The sequence below is a fragment of the Dromaius novaehollandiae genome, chromosome 3 (assembly GCF_036370855.1).
Source record: "Dromaius novaehollandiae isolate bDroNov1 chromosome 3, bDroNov1.hap1, whole genome shotgun sequence".
In the NCBI taxonomy this organism is placed as follows: domain Eukaryota; kingdom Metazoa; phylum Chordata; class Aves; order Casuariiformes; family Dromaiidae; genus Dromaius; species Dromaius novaehollandiae.
In genome coordinates this window covers 61,858,019-61,876,685 of record NC_088100.1, presented here as the reverse complement: position 1 = coordinate 61,876,685, position 18,667 = coordinate 61,858,019, and the positions used below count along the sequence as shown (strand labels likewise).

The following is an 18,667-nucleotide window of genomic DNA, read 5'->3' as shown; positions in this document are numbered from 1 at the left end:
AAAGAGGAATATTTTTTAAAGTCAGCTTCACAAGAAGTTAATTTGGAACTACATGCTTAATTTTGATGCTCAGAATTATTCATATTACCACAGCATCAAGAATCCTAATGAACCAAAGATTCAAATCTTGACACAAATTACCTTCGTCCTACATCCTGATGTAAGATAAATATCACTGAGCTACGTTTGGAACATATGCATGTACACTGCTCATCTAAGACTTGGAAAAAAACATCCAATTTCTCTCTATAGACTTCTAAGGCTTCTCCTTTAAAACAGACCTGCTTCCTTCAGTCCACAATTGGCTACAAGTTCAAATACTCTTTGACACATTTCTTTAAAGCACCTCCAATGTGCCTACAAATCAGACACATGGTCATTTGTCTGCTGCTATTCATACTTGTACTGAGCAGCACTTTCACTGGAGAAAACCAGCTCAACATTCAGTTATCACATGGCATTTCTGTAGTAGCAGAATTTGGGAATTTCCACTGCCTTGTCCTACTTACCTGCCCTCAGCAGTAATTTGTGTACAACACAGTTTGAGTTAGAAATTCTTTTTGTATAAAATCACTATGGAAAGGATCACTGACCAGTTTTCATATGACACCACTAATTTTTGTGCTCCCATCTCAGGTTTGACACAAATATTTTTGGCACTGCCAGGCATTTGGAAATGTTTGCAAATACAGATAAATATCTGGACAACATCCCTCTGCCTAGAGGGATTTTTTTACCTCTTCTTATTCAGAATACTTGAAGATTTCTGAGGAGTACAGAATATAGCTCCTTTATTCTAATTTCACTTCAGATGTTACTAGTTTAATGAATTTACCCAAGTGGAAAACACAGTGGATGATCACAGAAGACACTTCCACTATCTACATACTTTTTGAGAGTCTGAAAGTTTGTTAAATATATAGCAGTTTTCATGTGAATTAACAGTAGGTGAAAGAGAAATTCATAATATTCCAGGCTATAACAGTGTTAGATAATGATAACTTCAGAGATATACACAAGTAAAAAAAAACACACATTCCTCTCAAACTGATTCACTTTGTAGCTCAATTACAGAAATATTTTCTTAACAAATTACAATTCCAGGGTCTTTCTACCACAAAACAAGACATGCCACTTTTGCATTTTTTTTTCAAACCATTTTTTATTAAAACATTCTCTGTTTTGAAAAACCTGGCTCATCAATGAGGATTTAATTCACTTTCAATAATTTTTATTCAGTTGGCACAAAACAGAACACTTAACCAAAGAATGAGAATTTGAAAAAAGGAATTAGGTGCTGTGTGTTTTCTTACAGAAGAGCTGTTGTCACATTTCCTGCATACTTAAGCAAAGAAAAAGCTAATTTTTTCAGATTTGTTTTCTTCCAAGCACCGACACTTTTTACAGATACTCAGTTAACGTCAGTCTCAAATGTTGGCAAAAATGTCTTTAGCTGTAAGATATCAGAGACGGGTTCCTGTCTTTCCTGGTAAAAGTCAAGCCCAGTTAAAAGTTCCACATCTCGAACGCGTGCAACATGAGCCTGAACTCTCTCTTCAATCCATTCGGAAGGCTGCTTATTTTCCTGCCAACAAAAACAGGAGCAATGTTCAAACACCAGTTATTGTCTAACACCACCACCAAACAACAGAATGCCTTTTACGGCATTAAAAGCCTTTAGTCTGTAAAATTTCTTTCATTTTTTTCCTAGACATCTCTGCAGCCTTGCATACGGGGATCTCATTCGAATAGAGTCAAACGGATGTCTCCTCTCCCTATCTACCCCGCCATAGACTCAGCCTCCTGTCATACCTGCTTCCTGTCAGCTATGTTTTATGTCAACTGTCTTAAGAGACCAGTAGAATATGAACATGAAAGTTCTACCATAAACCTAGCACCAAACCCAATTTCCACATGAAAAAAAAATGTATTTGAAGAAAGGACTGTAAGCAACCTGAGGTAATCGAGAAGCAAAATACTGCTGAAATGGTAGGTATGACTTTTAATGAATTTTTAACTACAAAGTACAGTTCAGTCATATTTTAAACACACCAGTCAGCATAGTTATAGTTACTGTATAAATTAATTGCTGTTCTCAGGATAGCCAAACAACAGGCACCTGTCAACCTGAACACAGTCCTTAGAGCAGCTTGGTCTTTACTGTTGGACAGCAAAAATAGTTGACAGCAAAAATAGATAGACACAGACTTATCATGGGAAGGGAAGGGAAGGGAAGGGAAGGGAAGGGAAGGGAAGGGAAGGGAAGGGAAGGGAAGGGAAGGGAAGGGAACCCTATAAATAGCAACACCAAATGAATCAAAATGCTGCTGTTTTATTACTTTATTGCAAAATTTTTTTGCACGCAGATGGTAATTTGCTTTTCTGTTACCAGTATCTGCTTCAGACACAATACAAGTATTTCACTAAATTTAACTTACCACAGGACACAGTGAACAATATGAAGTACAAAGATATTTGAGGTTTGTTGCTAAGCTTTAGAGATAGCAGACGTTAATTGCTAAAGTATCAAAACTAATTCTTGATTATTTCTAAATCCTTCTTTTGTACATTCAGTCAACTCTCAGCTACCTACAAGTTCATTGAGCAGTTGTGGATTATCCATGCCACAAATGCAGACCTAGGTCACTTCTAAGCAGAGCCAGCTTGCACCTGTCTGGAGTTATGAGTTCAAATAAAGTCACAAACAAACTAAACACACCCGTATTGCTTTGAGGGCTGCTTCAAGTCTGTATAGCTACATCTGTGTATGGGAAACTCTGTAATGAAAGGAACCTTCTGCACCCTAGAGCTTGGTGCAGAGACACCCACCTGGCTCAACCATACATGCTAGACTCAGCTGATTTATTTCCTTTGTGTGCTATAAAAGGTGAGATTTACACTGTTAGTGGAAAGCATACCTTTTACTTAATTAAAGTATGTATTTCTGGTTGTAAACTGTGAATTTCAACTGCAGAACCATCCATCTAAATGCATACTGTCTTATTTCTGACAACGGTGGAACAAAGCATTAATTCCTCCAGCTGAAGGGAGTAACACTCCAGGTTCTCTGATACTCCTAGAGTAATTTTATCCTACATCCTTCCACACAGCTAACTCATCAACTTATCAGCTGTGCTGCTCTTCTCAGACCTTCTCCCTACTCTTAGGTGACATTTCCAAGTCCTCTTATCAAAACCTCATTTCTTCTTCTCTCTTGCTTCCAATCAGCTCATTTGTTTTTCTGCCTCTCCTGCACTTTCTGGCTCTCCTAGTCATGCCTTTAGCTCACAGCTCGCAGCTATTAGGAGTCATATGACACCATACACAAGCTCCTCATATATGCTCACTCTCAACTCACTAGGAGCAAATTAATTAAACACCTAGAGACTTAAAGATTCTCCCACTAGGAATCACAGGCCACAAAGCCCACTTGCCCATGGGAGCATGAAATTATACTTACAGAACAGCTTTCAGTGTTGTCAGGTCGATGAGGAAGGATAAAAGACAAAGCATCCAAGGAGCCTGAACAGTTCTGTGGAGTAAAAGACGTGTTCTTGCAGCTAGTCAAAACCACAAAGTAATGGGTTGGGATTGGGATTTGTGTATTATTTACATGCCTATAAAAAAAAAATTAAGAGATTTATTTAGTAATAAAGCATAAAAACACTGATGCCATTGGTATTTCATAGAACACATCTCAGCATAGATCTTTCTCTATTCTATGACTTCTATTTATTTTATAATTGAAATAAATATCTGATGGGATAGACAGTCTCACTGTCTGTTTCATGAACAGCGAAACATGCATGGATCAGTCCTTTTGCTACAGGCAGTCCCTTTTAAATCAACAGGATTGCTTATGTGCTCAATACTCTATTTTGCCAAAGCTAAAGATCTCTACATCTAGAAGAGGAAGGACAGAGCATTGCAAGTGTCCTTCATTACATTAAGAATTTCAACTGTATGAAACTGAATTGAAGAAGAATGAAGAGAAAATTAGCTTCTGGTTCCTAGTCAACAAGAAATGCCACAATAATGTCTTGTGGCTATGTGCTATAGAAGCCAGTTTAGGATATGTGATTCAAAATGTCTTTGCCTCCATTTTATGGCCATTCCGTTAGCACACACACTTTTGCGTCTAAACTTATGAAGAGCTGAATGCCTCCCAAATTTGCTGTATGTCTTCAATATTTAACCAAACTTCATCAGTAAAACCATTATATGACTTAGTATGACTAACCATGCTGAATAAAACATGCTTGTTCAAAACTGTAGACAACATTATGTGGTTGACTGGGTATTACAGCATTTCTGCTTGGAAGGAAGCTCCAGTCTCTCATCCCTTCCACCCTCCTACTTCATGGCAGAGCTGATTTGACCACTCTCAAACCATCTTTGACAGATGTGGTATTAAGTCTAGCCTTGAATACAAAATCTCCAGTGACAGCATTTAGCTGTGCAGATTTCCCAGCACTTGTTCTTCTGCATAAGTGTTCTTACTGTCAAAAAGCATTTTCCCTATATTTGGAAGAGTCTAAGTTGTTGTTTGCTCTTATTCTCTTTTGTTCCTTCTCCTGTCCTCATTGACTGGTATAAATACTTGGTCCTTATCTTTTATATTTCTCCTTTACATAATTTTGGTTTATATATGTCCTCCTTTAGTCCTGTTTCTACACAGAAATTAATTTTTAAATGTGTTTTGCTATGCTACTAGAGGTCACTAAAATGTATCTAGAACTTGTCATACTTCCAAGCAATCTGTACTATAGCTATGCAAAGGTCCCACTCAGAAACATTACATGTTACATGCCCAGTTACATGATTCAGAGAAAACATTAAACACAGAATTCTGGCCTATGACAAAACAATTCAATCTGAGACAACAGGGAAGAACAACAAATAGGTGAGTGGGCACAACATGAAAGTGAGAAAATTATGATTACACATATCTTCTGCATATTTAGATGCATCATATATTCTTCTAGTATTTCTATTGTGGAGGCCCAAAAGACTGGGCATAAACCTGGGGAGTAAATTACTGCTACGGTATCACGGTATATGTCTGTGTGTGTGCATGTGTAGACAGATACACATGTAACTGCAGGCTTTATTCTCTTTACTGGAACTTCTAAACTAGAATTTCTAAAACACTGTATCTACTTATAAGAGCAGTTGCTTTTGTATGAGTATTGCTATGAGTATTGCTTTTTTATGAATGGCTATTGTATTATAAGGGGAAGAGTCAACTCTCCTTGATACTTTGTTTTTGTTCTTTTTGAATAAAAGTTTGTCTGCGTGGAAATACAGGGCAAAATAATCCAGAGTTTGACCTCTGGCATTTCCTTGTACTTACAGTGTAATTTCATGAAGAGTATCAAAATGACCATCATAATTGTAATCAAACACTGGTCCGCTGATAACATTTATTCCGTTCCTTTCTCTAGCATACTTTTGAAGCAGGACATTATGGAAATAGTCCCATATGTCTGTCATTAAAAGAAAATGTAAGGATAATTAACATAATTTTGAAGCTATTTCACCACTAACAGCAAAGAACATATTCCCTTTTTTGTTGTAGATAAATAATAAAAATTTCCAAGATAAACTGTCTGTAAAACCAACTCTTTGTTACATACCATTTAGATTTCTTTAGAAGGGACGTATTCTTATTCACCACTGAAAGAGGTTTGCTAAATGCTACTATACTTCTGTAAGCCTCTCTTGCACTAATGGAGATGCGCATTCAATCTGAAACTGAAGCCTACAACTCTAGATCCGAAAAGTCATTCATTTCTGGCCCATTTGCTAGCACTGACAACTGTGCCAACTAGTGCAAACTGAGATGGTGGCTCTGTGAAAGGAATATCTACCACCTGAGAGTTAGTCTAAGTCTACAGAACTCATGTCAAATATCAGTATGCCATTTGATTTATTTCACAGATGTTATCTGAGCAAATCCAAATTGTAGGACATAAACTAGTGAGATTAGATGGATATTGGAAAAAAACAAGTGCTTGGTGGAGTCCCCTATTGATATCCCTTGTTTATGGTCTAAATAACTTCTGGTAAGTCTCAAATCTCTTGCAGAGTTTTCCTTGGAAAACTGTTTGGATTTTTCATAACGTCTTTCATTTACTTGGAAGATTCAAGCCACTTATGTTTTCGGCATCTGTGTTTTTTACATGACAAGTTAATGACTAAATGAGGAATGAATGCCATAGAAAGGTAGTTATATCATTATTTTTCCCTCAGCTGTTTGCTTCAGCAGTTTCTCTTTCTATCTTTTGTCTAAGAAAATGAGCACAGGCTTAACTAAGAGTAGTAACAGGACTACATGTAGTTGTAGAAAAGTTATCTGTAATTACTAACAAATGTGAGTCAAGTTGGATGCAAATGGTTAATGTAGCTTACTACACTTGTATAACAGAAACATCTGTCTGAGGGAAATATTCCAAGATTAACATTCTCTGGTTTGGGTTTCTGTTTGATGAATCAGGCACAGTATCAGGGCATTGTTTACACACTTCATCCTGTCTTCCTGGGAGACCTTAAAAAAGGAAAGACAAAGTGCCATCTTCATCCATCTTGGGCATTTCCCCAATGGCATATTTTTATGAGTTTTGTAGCTAGCATTTCCTGTTAGGACAGTGCAAAGAAGATGAAGAAAAAATTCAAAGTGAACAGGTACACCTAAGAAAAGTTCCAACAGAACTATATACAGAAAAATATGACTTAACAGGAGTGTGTTTTAAAATTTCACACATCTAATTTAAAAAACTTTCAAAGATTTTGCACAAGATCTGGATACCCTACAGGTCATGTATTAATGTTTTGAGATCATTGTTACAGCTATATCAAATGTAGAACCATTTCAATAATTACAGAATATATTAACCAAAACCTTGGAACCTACCTCTGAATGCTGTATACATGGGAACTATATTGCTGGTGAGTAAAGCATCATATTGTTCAAGAGCAGATGAGTTGAAGTCTATATGCACACACATAAAAGAACAAAGTATACTTTAATGAAATACTACAGAAAGACAAATTTGATTCATATGTCACTATAAATTGCAAGTATATCTGATTCAGCCTCACGTTTCTTAACATTTAAATTTCCTGTTAGTCTGTGGAAGACAGAGCATAAATATACATGAAGCCATTTACAAAGACACATTCATGTCTACAGTATATTGTGCTGGATGGAAGGCGTCTTTCATAATGCTGGCAGATACAAACAGGGATAAACCACAAATTTTCTCACATGTAATATCTCAGAGAAGAATTTTATTTTATTTTTTTATGGGCCAGGCTAGAAAGGAACTATCAGGTCACTGTATGTGAGAGATGTGTTTTCTTTAGATTCCTTTTGTGCCAGGACTGTATAACTCCCATCCATTTGTAACTTAACTGGATATTTGAGCATGGGCATATGATCCTATGGCAAACCTAGTATCTCCAAATCTGTATGTACAATCTATTCAATACAACAGTATCAAATCTGACATAAGGAAATAAATATTCTTATAGAGGAAGAGGGACAGCCCTTACCTCTAACTCTTCACATCTTTCCAACCGTTTTCCTTAAATTCAAGTTGTTCCGTTTTTTAAAGAAAAACCTAAATGCTCTACACTGAAAATATTTAAAAACAAGTAAGAGCAGTCCTGCTTTTGGTCAGTCTACAAACACTGGAAACCTTTTTCTGACCAACATACTGATCCCAAGAAATTTGTTTTGGTGTTTGAGTATATGTTTAAACATAAACCCACATCCAGCTGATTAAGACTTTATAAGCTCTGGCTATAAAAAGAACCATACTCACTGGGAGGATAGAGGAAACCGCGAATGAAGTTCAGCCCTTCTGGGTAGTCGGAACAATTTTGGCTCTGAGCAACAGGAATTCTAACATCAGCCCGCAGACAGTCTGAAACAGTGGGAGGAAGCGAAGATGTGTTTTCCTGTGAAAAGGGGGGAAAAAAAAAGTATTACACCCACGGCTGTGGCTAACTTAATGTCCTGTATGGTTTTAACTTTCTAGAATGGCCTTCACTGAATCTTTTCCTATTTTCATAATGAATCAGGGCAGTGCAAGTAATGGACACTGATGTTTTCTGCCTAGTGTTTTTCCTTTACGTCTGTTTTTAGGTAATTCAGGGAAATCCCTAGGTAGCATGTAAAATTGTAGTTGCAAAAGTAAGGCCTTAGGCCAAAAACAGGTGACAAATTTGGCTCATTCATCACTTTCACGTTTCTGGAAACAGAAACTTGATTTCACATTGTCTTGCCAATAAAGCATCTGAGAATGCTCTCTCAATAATATGAGTCTGTGCCTCTGAAGAGTTAAATAAATTCATAGCAAATTCAGTGCATTTTACTGGCTAGTTTCATGAACTTCAGTAGAGCTATGTTAACATGCACACTAGCTAAGATTTAGCCGAAAGTGATTCTGATCAGTATAATTGTTTCTATCAATCTCATATTTTATGATTGTATTAACTAGAACATCAGAATGTGCTTTTTTATGTTTAGCTGCACTTTGTTTTTCACACTCATTTATATGTTATTCATTTTCCTTTTGGTAAGACTGGAGCATATGTTCTGATTTTTATCTTTATAAACAGTAGTTAAACATCTAAATTGAAATTTAGAACATTGTCCATTTTAGTTGGTTAAAGCCAAGCAGAAAAAACATGTAACATTCTCCTTGTGCCTCTTTGTACTCTTTGATTTACTTTCTTTACTTACTTTTATGAGAGTTTCTGTATATGCCCATATTATGCTCAAGTTATATATTAATGGAATTAATATTAGTATTCTCAAAAACACTCCCACACATTTAGGTTGCTCATAGCTGTTTCCATTAGACATCACAGGAGAAGAATTGAGAACTGAGAATTCATAATGAACCTATGAATTCACATAATTATGAGGAAGCAATGACTCAAAATAGTTCAGCTTGCTTTTTCTAGAATCTACAAGCAAGTCAACAGTATCAAAAGCTGCTAATAGCAGAGCATGGCTATTTCTATGTTCACCCTTTGGTACAATGAGATCAACAGTTAATGCAACCCAAGAATGCAAGCCATACTGCTAATGGTCTGTATCCTAACACACTCTCTCTGGTCTGACCTACTCATTTCTTTTCCTCAAAATAGAGGAATAAGCTATTTTTAAAAAGCCAATCAAAAAAGATAGAAGAAAGATTCTCAAATAAGCTGTCGAAAATGGTGATTTATTAAGAAATGAGACCTTGACACTGATAACCGCTGTGTCTCAAGACTTTAGAATCAGAAAACAAATTTCATCACCAGTTTGACATCTTTAGCCCTCTGGCTCCCCGTCTTTCAGGTTACAGAACCATAATGGCTTCTGAAGAAGACAGTTAACAACTATAAAAAATGGCTTTGCCTACCACATCATGCATTACGTTTTCTGATGTAGATTTTTTTTTTTTTTTTGAATAGCTAGTAATTAACATCAAGAAATATGAGTTATCTGCATTACGTGACAGACTTGAAGCAGCTGCTGTGGTCTGTCATGTCAAGTTCAGCCACTTCCAGGAATCTTTTTTGGGTAATCAAGAAGAAAAAATACTGAACCACAAATAACAAAATTCCCACAACCCCAGTGCACTGAGGTTTAGTTCCAAAAATCTCAGTGATTTAGACAAGTCTCATTGCTGTTTTTGTCCCATCGCAGTACAGATTAGACTACTTATGAATGAGTTTCAAAAGCTAATTTAATTTATATTTTCATACTAAAGTTAAAAATTCTTACATGTAATTTTCTTTAACCTTAAAAATGCTCCCAATTCATATACTGAAGAATTGTTGAAAGCTTAGAAAGGCAAATGAAATTGCAGTTCTAGTGTACAAAGTGAATTCACAAGCTACTATATATAGCAAAGCAGTTTTAAATTCCACAAGTGTCTGCAGGCAGCTGTAGTGATTAGCTTTTTGCAAGAAAATCTGCCTTCCTCCCTGGCAGATGAGGAAAATAAATGTCCTTCAATCTTAGATTTTCCTTTGAATCAGAATATTAAGTAACTGAAACTCTATGTGGCATCATTTAATTACAGCCTGAAGCTATATCCAATCAAAAATGATAAGTTATTCGCAATATCCCTTATTATGATATCACATGTAGATGCAATAATCTTGCACTGTCTTGATCAGCCAGCCCAGTTTTAAAATGTTTGAAAATCACACAAAGCCAGCATAACTCAGGCCTGCATCACCTGTTTTACTGTTTGAGCCCTTCTCTATAGCAGGTAGATACCCACTTATCAAGAAATATTTCACCTTAGAAGCTGTGCAGTCACTGCACAGGCTTTATCCACAACAGAAGCAACCTAGGATGCATTAACAATTTTGCAGAAATTCCAGGCTTCTGTCATTCCCATGTACTGTACACAAAGCTTACAAAGACAGTGGCTGTAGCCCTCTGTCCTTCCACTGTTGCCATACCTTATGAAGCTTTCTCTCTTGAATACTGTATATTGTAATTGAAAAAAAAACCCATGATTTCAGTTTACTGTATAAGAACACAAGCTAGTGAGTGAGCTGACTCTTATAACCCTTCATTGTTGTGCCTCTGAGAGTATTGCAGAGGAAATAAATTCTTTCCTATCTTTTCTATAAGAAAGTAGCACGGTCTGCTATGAACTATACAACATTTCACTGTCTTAATCATTCACTGCTTCCCCATACTGTGGCATTAACCACTATGAGAAACTCTCACAAATATGTAATAGGGTTGACTTAGATGTAATATTGGCCAATAATTTTCTCCTATACTTCTTTCCCAACTGAAAATTTGGTTTTCAACATATGAGAATGCCTGTGCTTTGTCTGAGCTTTTTTCCTGCTGTTAATGAAATATTAACTAAATATTTTAAAAAGCAGTTTTAGAATCTTTTTAAAGCAAAATCAGAAAAATTCTGTCCACAATTAACTGGTTTTCTTTAGGATAATGCACTTTCACAGTAAGCTATGAGATCAGATCTTTAAATATGACAAAGTAAAAATAATCTTGGTTGAAATAGATATTTGTTTCACTAGACTTTAAACTTTGTTAGGGTTGGATTCTGGTCTTTTATGTAGATTGTGAGAAAATCAGTAAAAAACACAGAGTGAAACTTTCTAATATACTAACATTCTAACAGAAAATATTTTGATTAGAATAATTTCTCCATATTTGTACTGATATAATAAGATATCATATGGACATGAATAACACACTTCTCTTTAGATAGAAAAAACAATTTAGAAGGTATTTCCCTAGGGAAATTTAAGAAAAAAGGTCGAATTATAGGAGGAAGCAAGTTTGTGAATGTCCACAAGTTTACTGACCCTGGGAATCTGTACAATTTATTCCAGAGATTCACATACCCTTGAACTCTCTGAGCTTCTTCCGGCTATAATTATATCATTCTGAAATTATATAATATAATAGAGAGAAAATAAACAGAATGTACATAAACAAGTGTTAGTACAAACTGTCTTGAAGGACTGTACATATTTGGAAGGTTTGTTAATGGGAAAAAAATAATGATATTTACAGGAAAACTTACAAGTTTCTGTTTTTGGAAATCATAGCCTGATTTTCCTCAGGAATTGACAGGCAAGTTGACAGCTTACCACCTTACAAAATAGCCTTAACAGGACCAGCTTAATAGGAGATCTGTTCTTTTATATCTTTTGTATCCCTAACAGATGGCCTTTTCCTCTTTTTAAAAACTATTTTAGAATATTTGAATTTTAAAAGATATCAAAGATACTTTTTCCTTTCCAGAAAAAAAGACCTCAGTCACAGGACAGCCACTAATCCATAACCAGAATTCCCAGTGAACAAACCACATGTTCAATCCCTTATATTACATGTTTAAGAATGGTATGGGTAGCTGACAACCTACATTCGTATTCACAGTATATGCAGTCCACAGTGGCATCCAGATGTTGTAACTGTATCCACTCACATACTGATGATGGGAAAGGAGGCAGTAGGTGTTTTCCTTCTGAAGAACTCTGGGTCTCCCATATGGCAAATTATAGGAGTTTGTGTTCTTTACTAGAATTTAAACAATGATTATTGATTCTCTCTTCCATAACATTTTTGATGGCACAAACTTTTAATCAAGGAGAGGAAAAAGATAAAGGAAAATGTAAATAAAAGCATGAATAAATACAAATAGAACTGACACTAAACATGAACATGTGTTTATTCAAGGTTTTGCTTCTGAGTAGAATAAAAATGTAGAAGAAAACTTCCACATTATTTTTAATGTGCGGAAATTAATACAGTATGACATCAGACATGCAAATTTCCATTTCTTTGTAATTTCATTCCAATATAATTCTTTTGAACTTATCTTGTCAGTGGATTGAGAATTAAGTCTTACTGGCTGGGAAGCATTATAATGCTTCCTAAAACTACCAAAAATGCCACAAAAAACACAGAAATACGTATGGGAGTTTGTGACCAGAGAAATGCAATCTTGTGCTTGCCAGGTGGGGAACAACAGGTATGGCACAGTCCAGAAGTGCTCAGGCTTGATCCAAAGTCCACTGAAACCTGTACACTCCTTTTCAAGATTTTAACGAGATTTGGATCTGGTTCCTGTGCATAAATTTTGTTATAAAAGTATCCATTAACATCTTTTAAAGGGATGCAAAGAAGCAAGGTAAAATAATGCTTCTCATTTGACTCTCCTACTTCACTTCAAATTGTAATTCCTGCTGAAACCAATAACATAGAACCTAAAACAGGCATAGATTGAAAACTATCGCTGCCCCATTCACTTATTCCTACTTACTTTCTTCTGTGGTGAGATTTAACCTCTTGTTTATTACTGAAACATTTGATATCTGTAAAATATTAGAGAATCATTCAGCAGGAATCTCCAGTTTAGAAAAATCAAAGAAAAGAGAAAACACTTGACAAAGATTGTTAAAAGATCCAATAAGACCTTACTTACTTCATTGCATGTGCATCCTAATTCACCTGAAGAAGTCAGACTGACAACTGGACAGGAAGAAGGAGATGACTCTTCTTTTGCATGTAAAGGATTGTAAAAAGGTTTTTTCAAAAGGTGGTTTAAGCTGCCATGCGTTCCATTGTTTGGTGCTGGTGTGATATGCAGCAGATCTATTGAAACATTTGAATTTTTTTAAAACAGTTTGTAAAGCTACTTTAAGACTAAAATGGCATTTTTAAAAGGCATTATCTTTCCATTTCTATGCAGTTCCTATGCATTTATTCTAAACAGAAAAAATAGCTTATTCAATTATCTAAACTATTACGGTAGCTACCAACAATGTGCAATTTTTGAGGTATGAAGGTTCACTGGTATTTTCCACTGCATGAAGATTTGGTAATCTATGGATTTGAGTAATGTTAATCCAGCTTTAAACAGTGCTGTAACATAAAGAAAACTCGGTGATTTTACGCAAATACAGTTGTGATTGCAGGAGATGAATGTATCATATTATGAAGCATACTAGCATTTTGCATTTTTGCGCAATGCTTTAACTCATATTTTGTGAGGCACATATTTCCAAGTTGCTCAGTGCTAGGACTGCAACGGTGCAGCTCAAGTTGAGCAATGGTTTTAACTCTCTACAAAATTTCCTAAAATGATCCCATAGGCACTATTTCAACAGCAAGCCCATGTGGCAGGAACACTTTCCTCTGTGATTCTTCAGCAGACTCCTGCAATCAGAAACAATGTTGAAAGCAGAGCAATTTCTGGTAGTTAATCTTTCAATACCATACAGAAAGCTGGACTGCAGCATGACTTCAGATGAGGCACTTTGTGTGAGAATCTTAGCTTCTGCATGAATTTACTAAAGTGTTAGATACTCTTCTTTTAGCTCTCACAACAGTAGTGTTTGAAAACACTGTTGCTTTATCATCTCAAGTACTGGATTGTCTCTACTCACCACACATAAGGTTGTAAACCTCTATGTTTTCAAAGGTGTCCACTTCTGTTTTCTCTTTAAAGCTGGGGCCATATCCTAAGAATATAGCCTAGATTGTAATAATAAAAAGTTGTTATCTAAAGGAAGTCAAATTCAAAAACAAATGAGTGGGATTATAGGGAGCCACGGATCAAAATATAGCTTTTCACAGTCATCAAAGTTAAAATACAGGATTGCTCTCATAAAGAAGGCAGATTTTTCTCATTACATATAATCTGAAGAAGAATACAAAACATAAATTCATTTCTCAGGTTACTTTCAATTATATAATGAATCTGGGTTGTTTTCTTTATTATTTCTGTGCATACTTATGGAAATTATTGTTTGCTATGTTTCAAATTCATACCTTTTATGTTTTCATTGCAATGGCTGGTAACAGCAATACCATTTCAACAGATACCAAATTATGACACTAACAGATCCTATTTAAAGGCTAATATTGACCCAGGAATATAAGTTTGTTTTTTTTTTTAATGTGTAAGTTACATTTTCAAAAGTCTTTAGGTAGCATAGGATCCTGTAGCCATGGCTACTGCTTCCATGGCTCCAGCAGGGAATAAAGTGCTGGGAAGACATATCCCAAGTTTAGCAGAGACTTGAGTCAGTACCACCAATGGTACAAAATTGTGCTGGGTGGCCCTTGCTTGTGTCTGAAAGCAGTACAGCAGAACACTGATACTACTTACAGGCTCAAACTAGTTTCTACTACTTTATAAGCCTCCTGAGCTGCCTGCTATAAGATACAGGAAACATGATTAAACATGAAAATGATCTAAAATAATATTCTTATGTCTTCACAATAGGAAAGAAAATTGAATATATTTTTAAAAAATCATTAAGACATACTACTCTTTTATAAAGAATTAATTTTCCTTAGTCATCGTGTCGCCATGATAAGGTTAGCTATGATTAGTATTTCCATGATTTAACATGAAGTTTTACTTGTTTTTGCCATATAAACATTCAGGAATGTTCTGATCAGTATATTGGCATATGGTTATAATATAGATGTGAAGGTACAGCCAAAGCTCGTTCCTGTAAGTCAAATATGCCAGGTACAGAATATAGGACTATTAGTAGCATGCTTGAGCTCATTTAAAGGTTCACATCACAGAATGTAGACAAAATACCATCTTAAAAACTCAAGACCTCAAAACATTTTCACTGTAACCAGAAGTGAAAATGAGAGGAAATTGCAACACAGGTTATTCTAACAACTTTTTTACCCTGATGACAAGACCAAGGCTAGTAAGTTAAGCAGAGAAGAGGAGCTTCAGAGAAGCATCTTTAGATGAGGCCTTCAGATGCTCAGTTGAACTTCCAGAGCCTATGGAGATTTTTCAGTCATTACTTCAGCAGAAGAATGAAAGAATGAAAACAAGTAATCTTCCATATCTAAACATGGTATGCTTGATTTACTGTAGTCCATCTGGCTCCACAGACTTAAAGTGAGCCAAGACAAGTTTCAGTACTGCATTCCACAGAAGCAGGATATGTACACATTGATGAAAAGCAATTTGAATATGAGGACCCAGTATGCAATCATGGTTTAGATGCCTGAATGACACACAAGAAGAAAATACACTGCAGAAATTATCATGTATTTTACATTCTAGTTGTTCATCCAGCACATAATGATTTTCTGCATAAGAAGACACAAGAGCTGAGTAGAAATATCTTACCTGCATACTTTTAAATTCATTGTCATAGCCATGGTTACCCCCATTACAACTTTGGTATCCTTCGTCTCTAAGAAGAAAGAATCATATGTTGTAAATAAAAATGTCACAATTAGAACCAGATAATAATTGTCATCCTGAATCACTGGACTCTGGATAATGTCTTAAGAACAGAGTGACATAATATTGTACTACTTTTTGCTCATCCAGTGTTGATTTTTATGAAGATCTCTCTCTGTCTCCCTTAAGTAACAGAAATTGTTATGGACAGAAATAAAATACATCCTAGGTAGCTGCTGAGTGCACAGTGAATCCATGTTTTGGAAATTAATTGAAGAAACAGCTATTTTTGAACTGAGCCCCATCAAGAAGTTTAAAAACAGTGTAATCTGATGAGGAAGAATTATATTTTCAGTTATATTCTGTAATATTTGCATTTTAATATAAAACTTAAAGTGGAAGAACCCAGCTGTTAGCTTCTTTGGAACAATTTAATTAAGACTGCAAGGGATTTTGCCTTACAAGAGTGCAATTTCATCACAGATATTAAAGGGTGAGTGGCGGGTATAGAATTAATAACATGACAGAATATTTTCACTTCTAATGACTAACACTTGCCAATTTACCCATTACTGAGATACCTGGAAAGATAAAGAGATAGTCATCCAATATTGATTCAATGCACAATTGTCAGCACATATATTTTCAGAGCCACAGGAACATTTAAGCACAGTTGAGAAAGTATGAATACGAGATTTTTTTAAGTGGGAATTTCTTTTCGTATGTCCAGGACAATTATTTGGCATTTTCTATAATTTGAATGCTCTTGAAGCTTTTTGCTACTGTAGCCCAGTGATACAGCGTTGAAAGTAACAGGCTACAGGCTTCCTTTTTACCCATAATAAGACTTGGAGTGCAACACTAAGTCTTAAGCAAAAACAAAATAAGGCATTTGTGATGGAAATGAAAAGGATGAGAAAAGGATGGAAAAGATAAGAAAACAGTCCCAAAGATGATGTTACCTCACAGCGAGCCACTGTCGATCCACCAAAAGATGTACTTTGTCAATACGAATGTTGTTAGCATAGTGGAACCGTTTTGGCAAGTTAGGTGTCAGGTAAGGTTTGAAGTGCTGGGGGGATCTTTTGCACTGTACAACAGCAAAGAGCCCAGTCATGAGTTTTGTTCCTCATTAAAAATACACCCATCATAAACCCACCATTCAGTACTAACACAAACATCTTAGTGACAAGAATGTAAGCATAAAACACATTATTCACAGATAGTTTCTCCTATAACTAGTTGATCTCATTTTTGGCCCAAGAGGCAATGGAAGGAAAAGTGGCTTTTTTGGAACTGTTTGAAAATATGCTGCTATAATACACATAGTAAGTGCACCAATATTGTGATAAAAGTATTGCTCAGGCTGGAAGACATTTAGTAGTAAAATTAATGCTAATGTCACTGGCTTCTGATATACCAGTTTACACACTACAAGAGAAAGTTCTCTGGAATTTTATGATTTTCTGTGATCTTCTATTACTTACTAGTCAATAAATAAAGCAAAACTTATCTGCTTCTATGCTTATCAAGAGTCATTTTGAAACCCCTTTAAAGTTATAAGTAGATAAATCTCTAACTTGGAAGCAGTAAACATTCAGTCTCCGGAATGCTGTCTTATAAATGTAAAAACATAAGAAAGAGGTCACCAGATACAGTGATCTCACTTCACAAATGACTCTCCGATAATTTATTTTTCAGTTTGTTAGCAGTTCCTTAAAAAACAGCAAATACTTGAAATGCATCATAGAAATAAATGGTAGCACAATTGTAAAAACCTGAAGATCTCTCAATAGTTCTTACTGGAAGATGCTGAGTATAAAGAATCTAGAAAATTTGGATTTCTGGAACATAAGCAGATACTAGCTTGCTGACATCTGATACAATGATTTACTGCAACAATGAACAATGGTGCAGTTATTTGTAAGCGTGGGAAGGGTAGCAAAACAGAGGTAGAAAATGTGGGAAAGTCAGAGATGATATACTGACTCAGGACTGTTCTGATTTGCTCCCAGGAATTTATTCCTCAGCAGTGCCCCAGCCATGTCCTTTTTCTTGAAGCCACATTCCCTCTGCTAGGTCAGAGAGGAACTGAGGTTATACCAGGTTCCCGTGCCAAAGGGCTGGCTCACTAAGGTGCTTTGCAACAGTGAAAAATCTGTAGTAAAGCCTGTACATGTCCATCCAATCAGTTTGGTATGATCTAGAGCTTGCATTGGCCTCCTAAAACTGCCTTGTACTCCTGTATCAAGTACTCCAGAAAACACTTAAAAAGAAAATAGAGTATCTACCAGTAGAGGCTGGGGTCAACCAGCTGGAGAGCAGCTTGGCAGAGAAGGGCAATGCAGTCCTGGTAGAAAACAAGATGAACATGAGCCAGCAATAAGTCCTCATGGCAAAGAAGACCAACAGTATCTTGGGCTACATTAGGCAGAGAGTGCTACCAGGTCAAGTGAGGTGATCCTCCCCTCTACTCAGCACTAGGGAGGCCACATCTGGAGTGCTGGGTCCAATTCTGGACTCCTCAGTGCAAGAAAGACATGTATTTACTGGAGCAATTCCACTGAAGGGCCACAAAGATGATTAAGGAACTGGAACATCTGTCATATGAGGAGAGGCTGACAGAGCTGAGACTGTTTAGCCTGGATGAGACAAGGTTCAAAGGGATCTTATCTATGTTTAAAAATATCTGATGGGGGAGAATAAAGAGGATGGAGCCACACTGTTCTCAGTGGTGCGCAGTGGCAGGACAGGTGGCAACGGGCACAAACTGAAACACAGAAAACTTGAACAAGTTGCTCCAAGAGTTGTAGAGTCCCCATCCTTGGAGATATTCAGAAGCTGTCTGGATACGATCCTGGGCAACCTGCTCTATTGAGCAGGGGATTGGACCAGATGATCTCCAGAAGTCCCTTCCAACTGAAGCTATTCTGTGATTCTACCCA

The 18,667-nt window shown here is 36.1% G+C and overlaps 1 protein-coding gene across 1 annotated transcript in view; it reads right to left on the bottom strand.

Annotated features, from left to right (window-relative positions):
* Positions 1-1,209: 1,209 nt before the first annotated feature.
* ENPP3 (ectonucleotide pyrophosphatase/phosphodiesterase 3) overlaps positions 1,210-18,667 on the bottom strand; it is a 42,749-nt gene continuing 25,291 nt past the window's right edge. The window contains exons 15-25 of the mRNA XM_026121526.2: positions 16,685-16,812; positions 15,666-15,732; positions 13,945-14,032; positions 12,981-13,150; positions 12,819-12,870; positions 11,919-12,073; positions 7,827-7,962; positions 6,914-6,991; positions 5,354-5,486; positions 3,461-3,617; positions 1,210-1,585 (exon numbers count right to left, since the gene is read on the bottom strand). Coding sequence (XP_025977311.1) covers positions 1,412-1,585; positions 3,461-3,617; positions 5,354-5,486; positions 6,914-6,991; positions 7,827-7,962; positions 11,919-12,073; positions 12,819-12,870; positions 12,981-13,150; positions 13,945-14,032; positions 15,666-15,732; positions 16,685-16,812 — 1,338 coding nt within the window. The 3' untranslated portion in view covers positions 1,210-1,411. The remainder of the gene's footprint in view (positions 1,586-3,460; positions 3,618-5,353; positions 5,487-6,913; positions 6,992-7,826; positions 7,963-11,918; positions 12,074-12,818; positions 12,871-12,980; positions 13,151-13,944; positions 14,033-15,665; positions 15,733-16,684; positions 16,813-18,667) is intronic.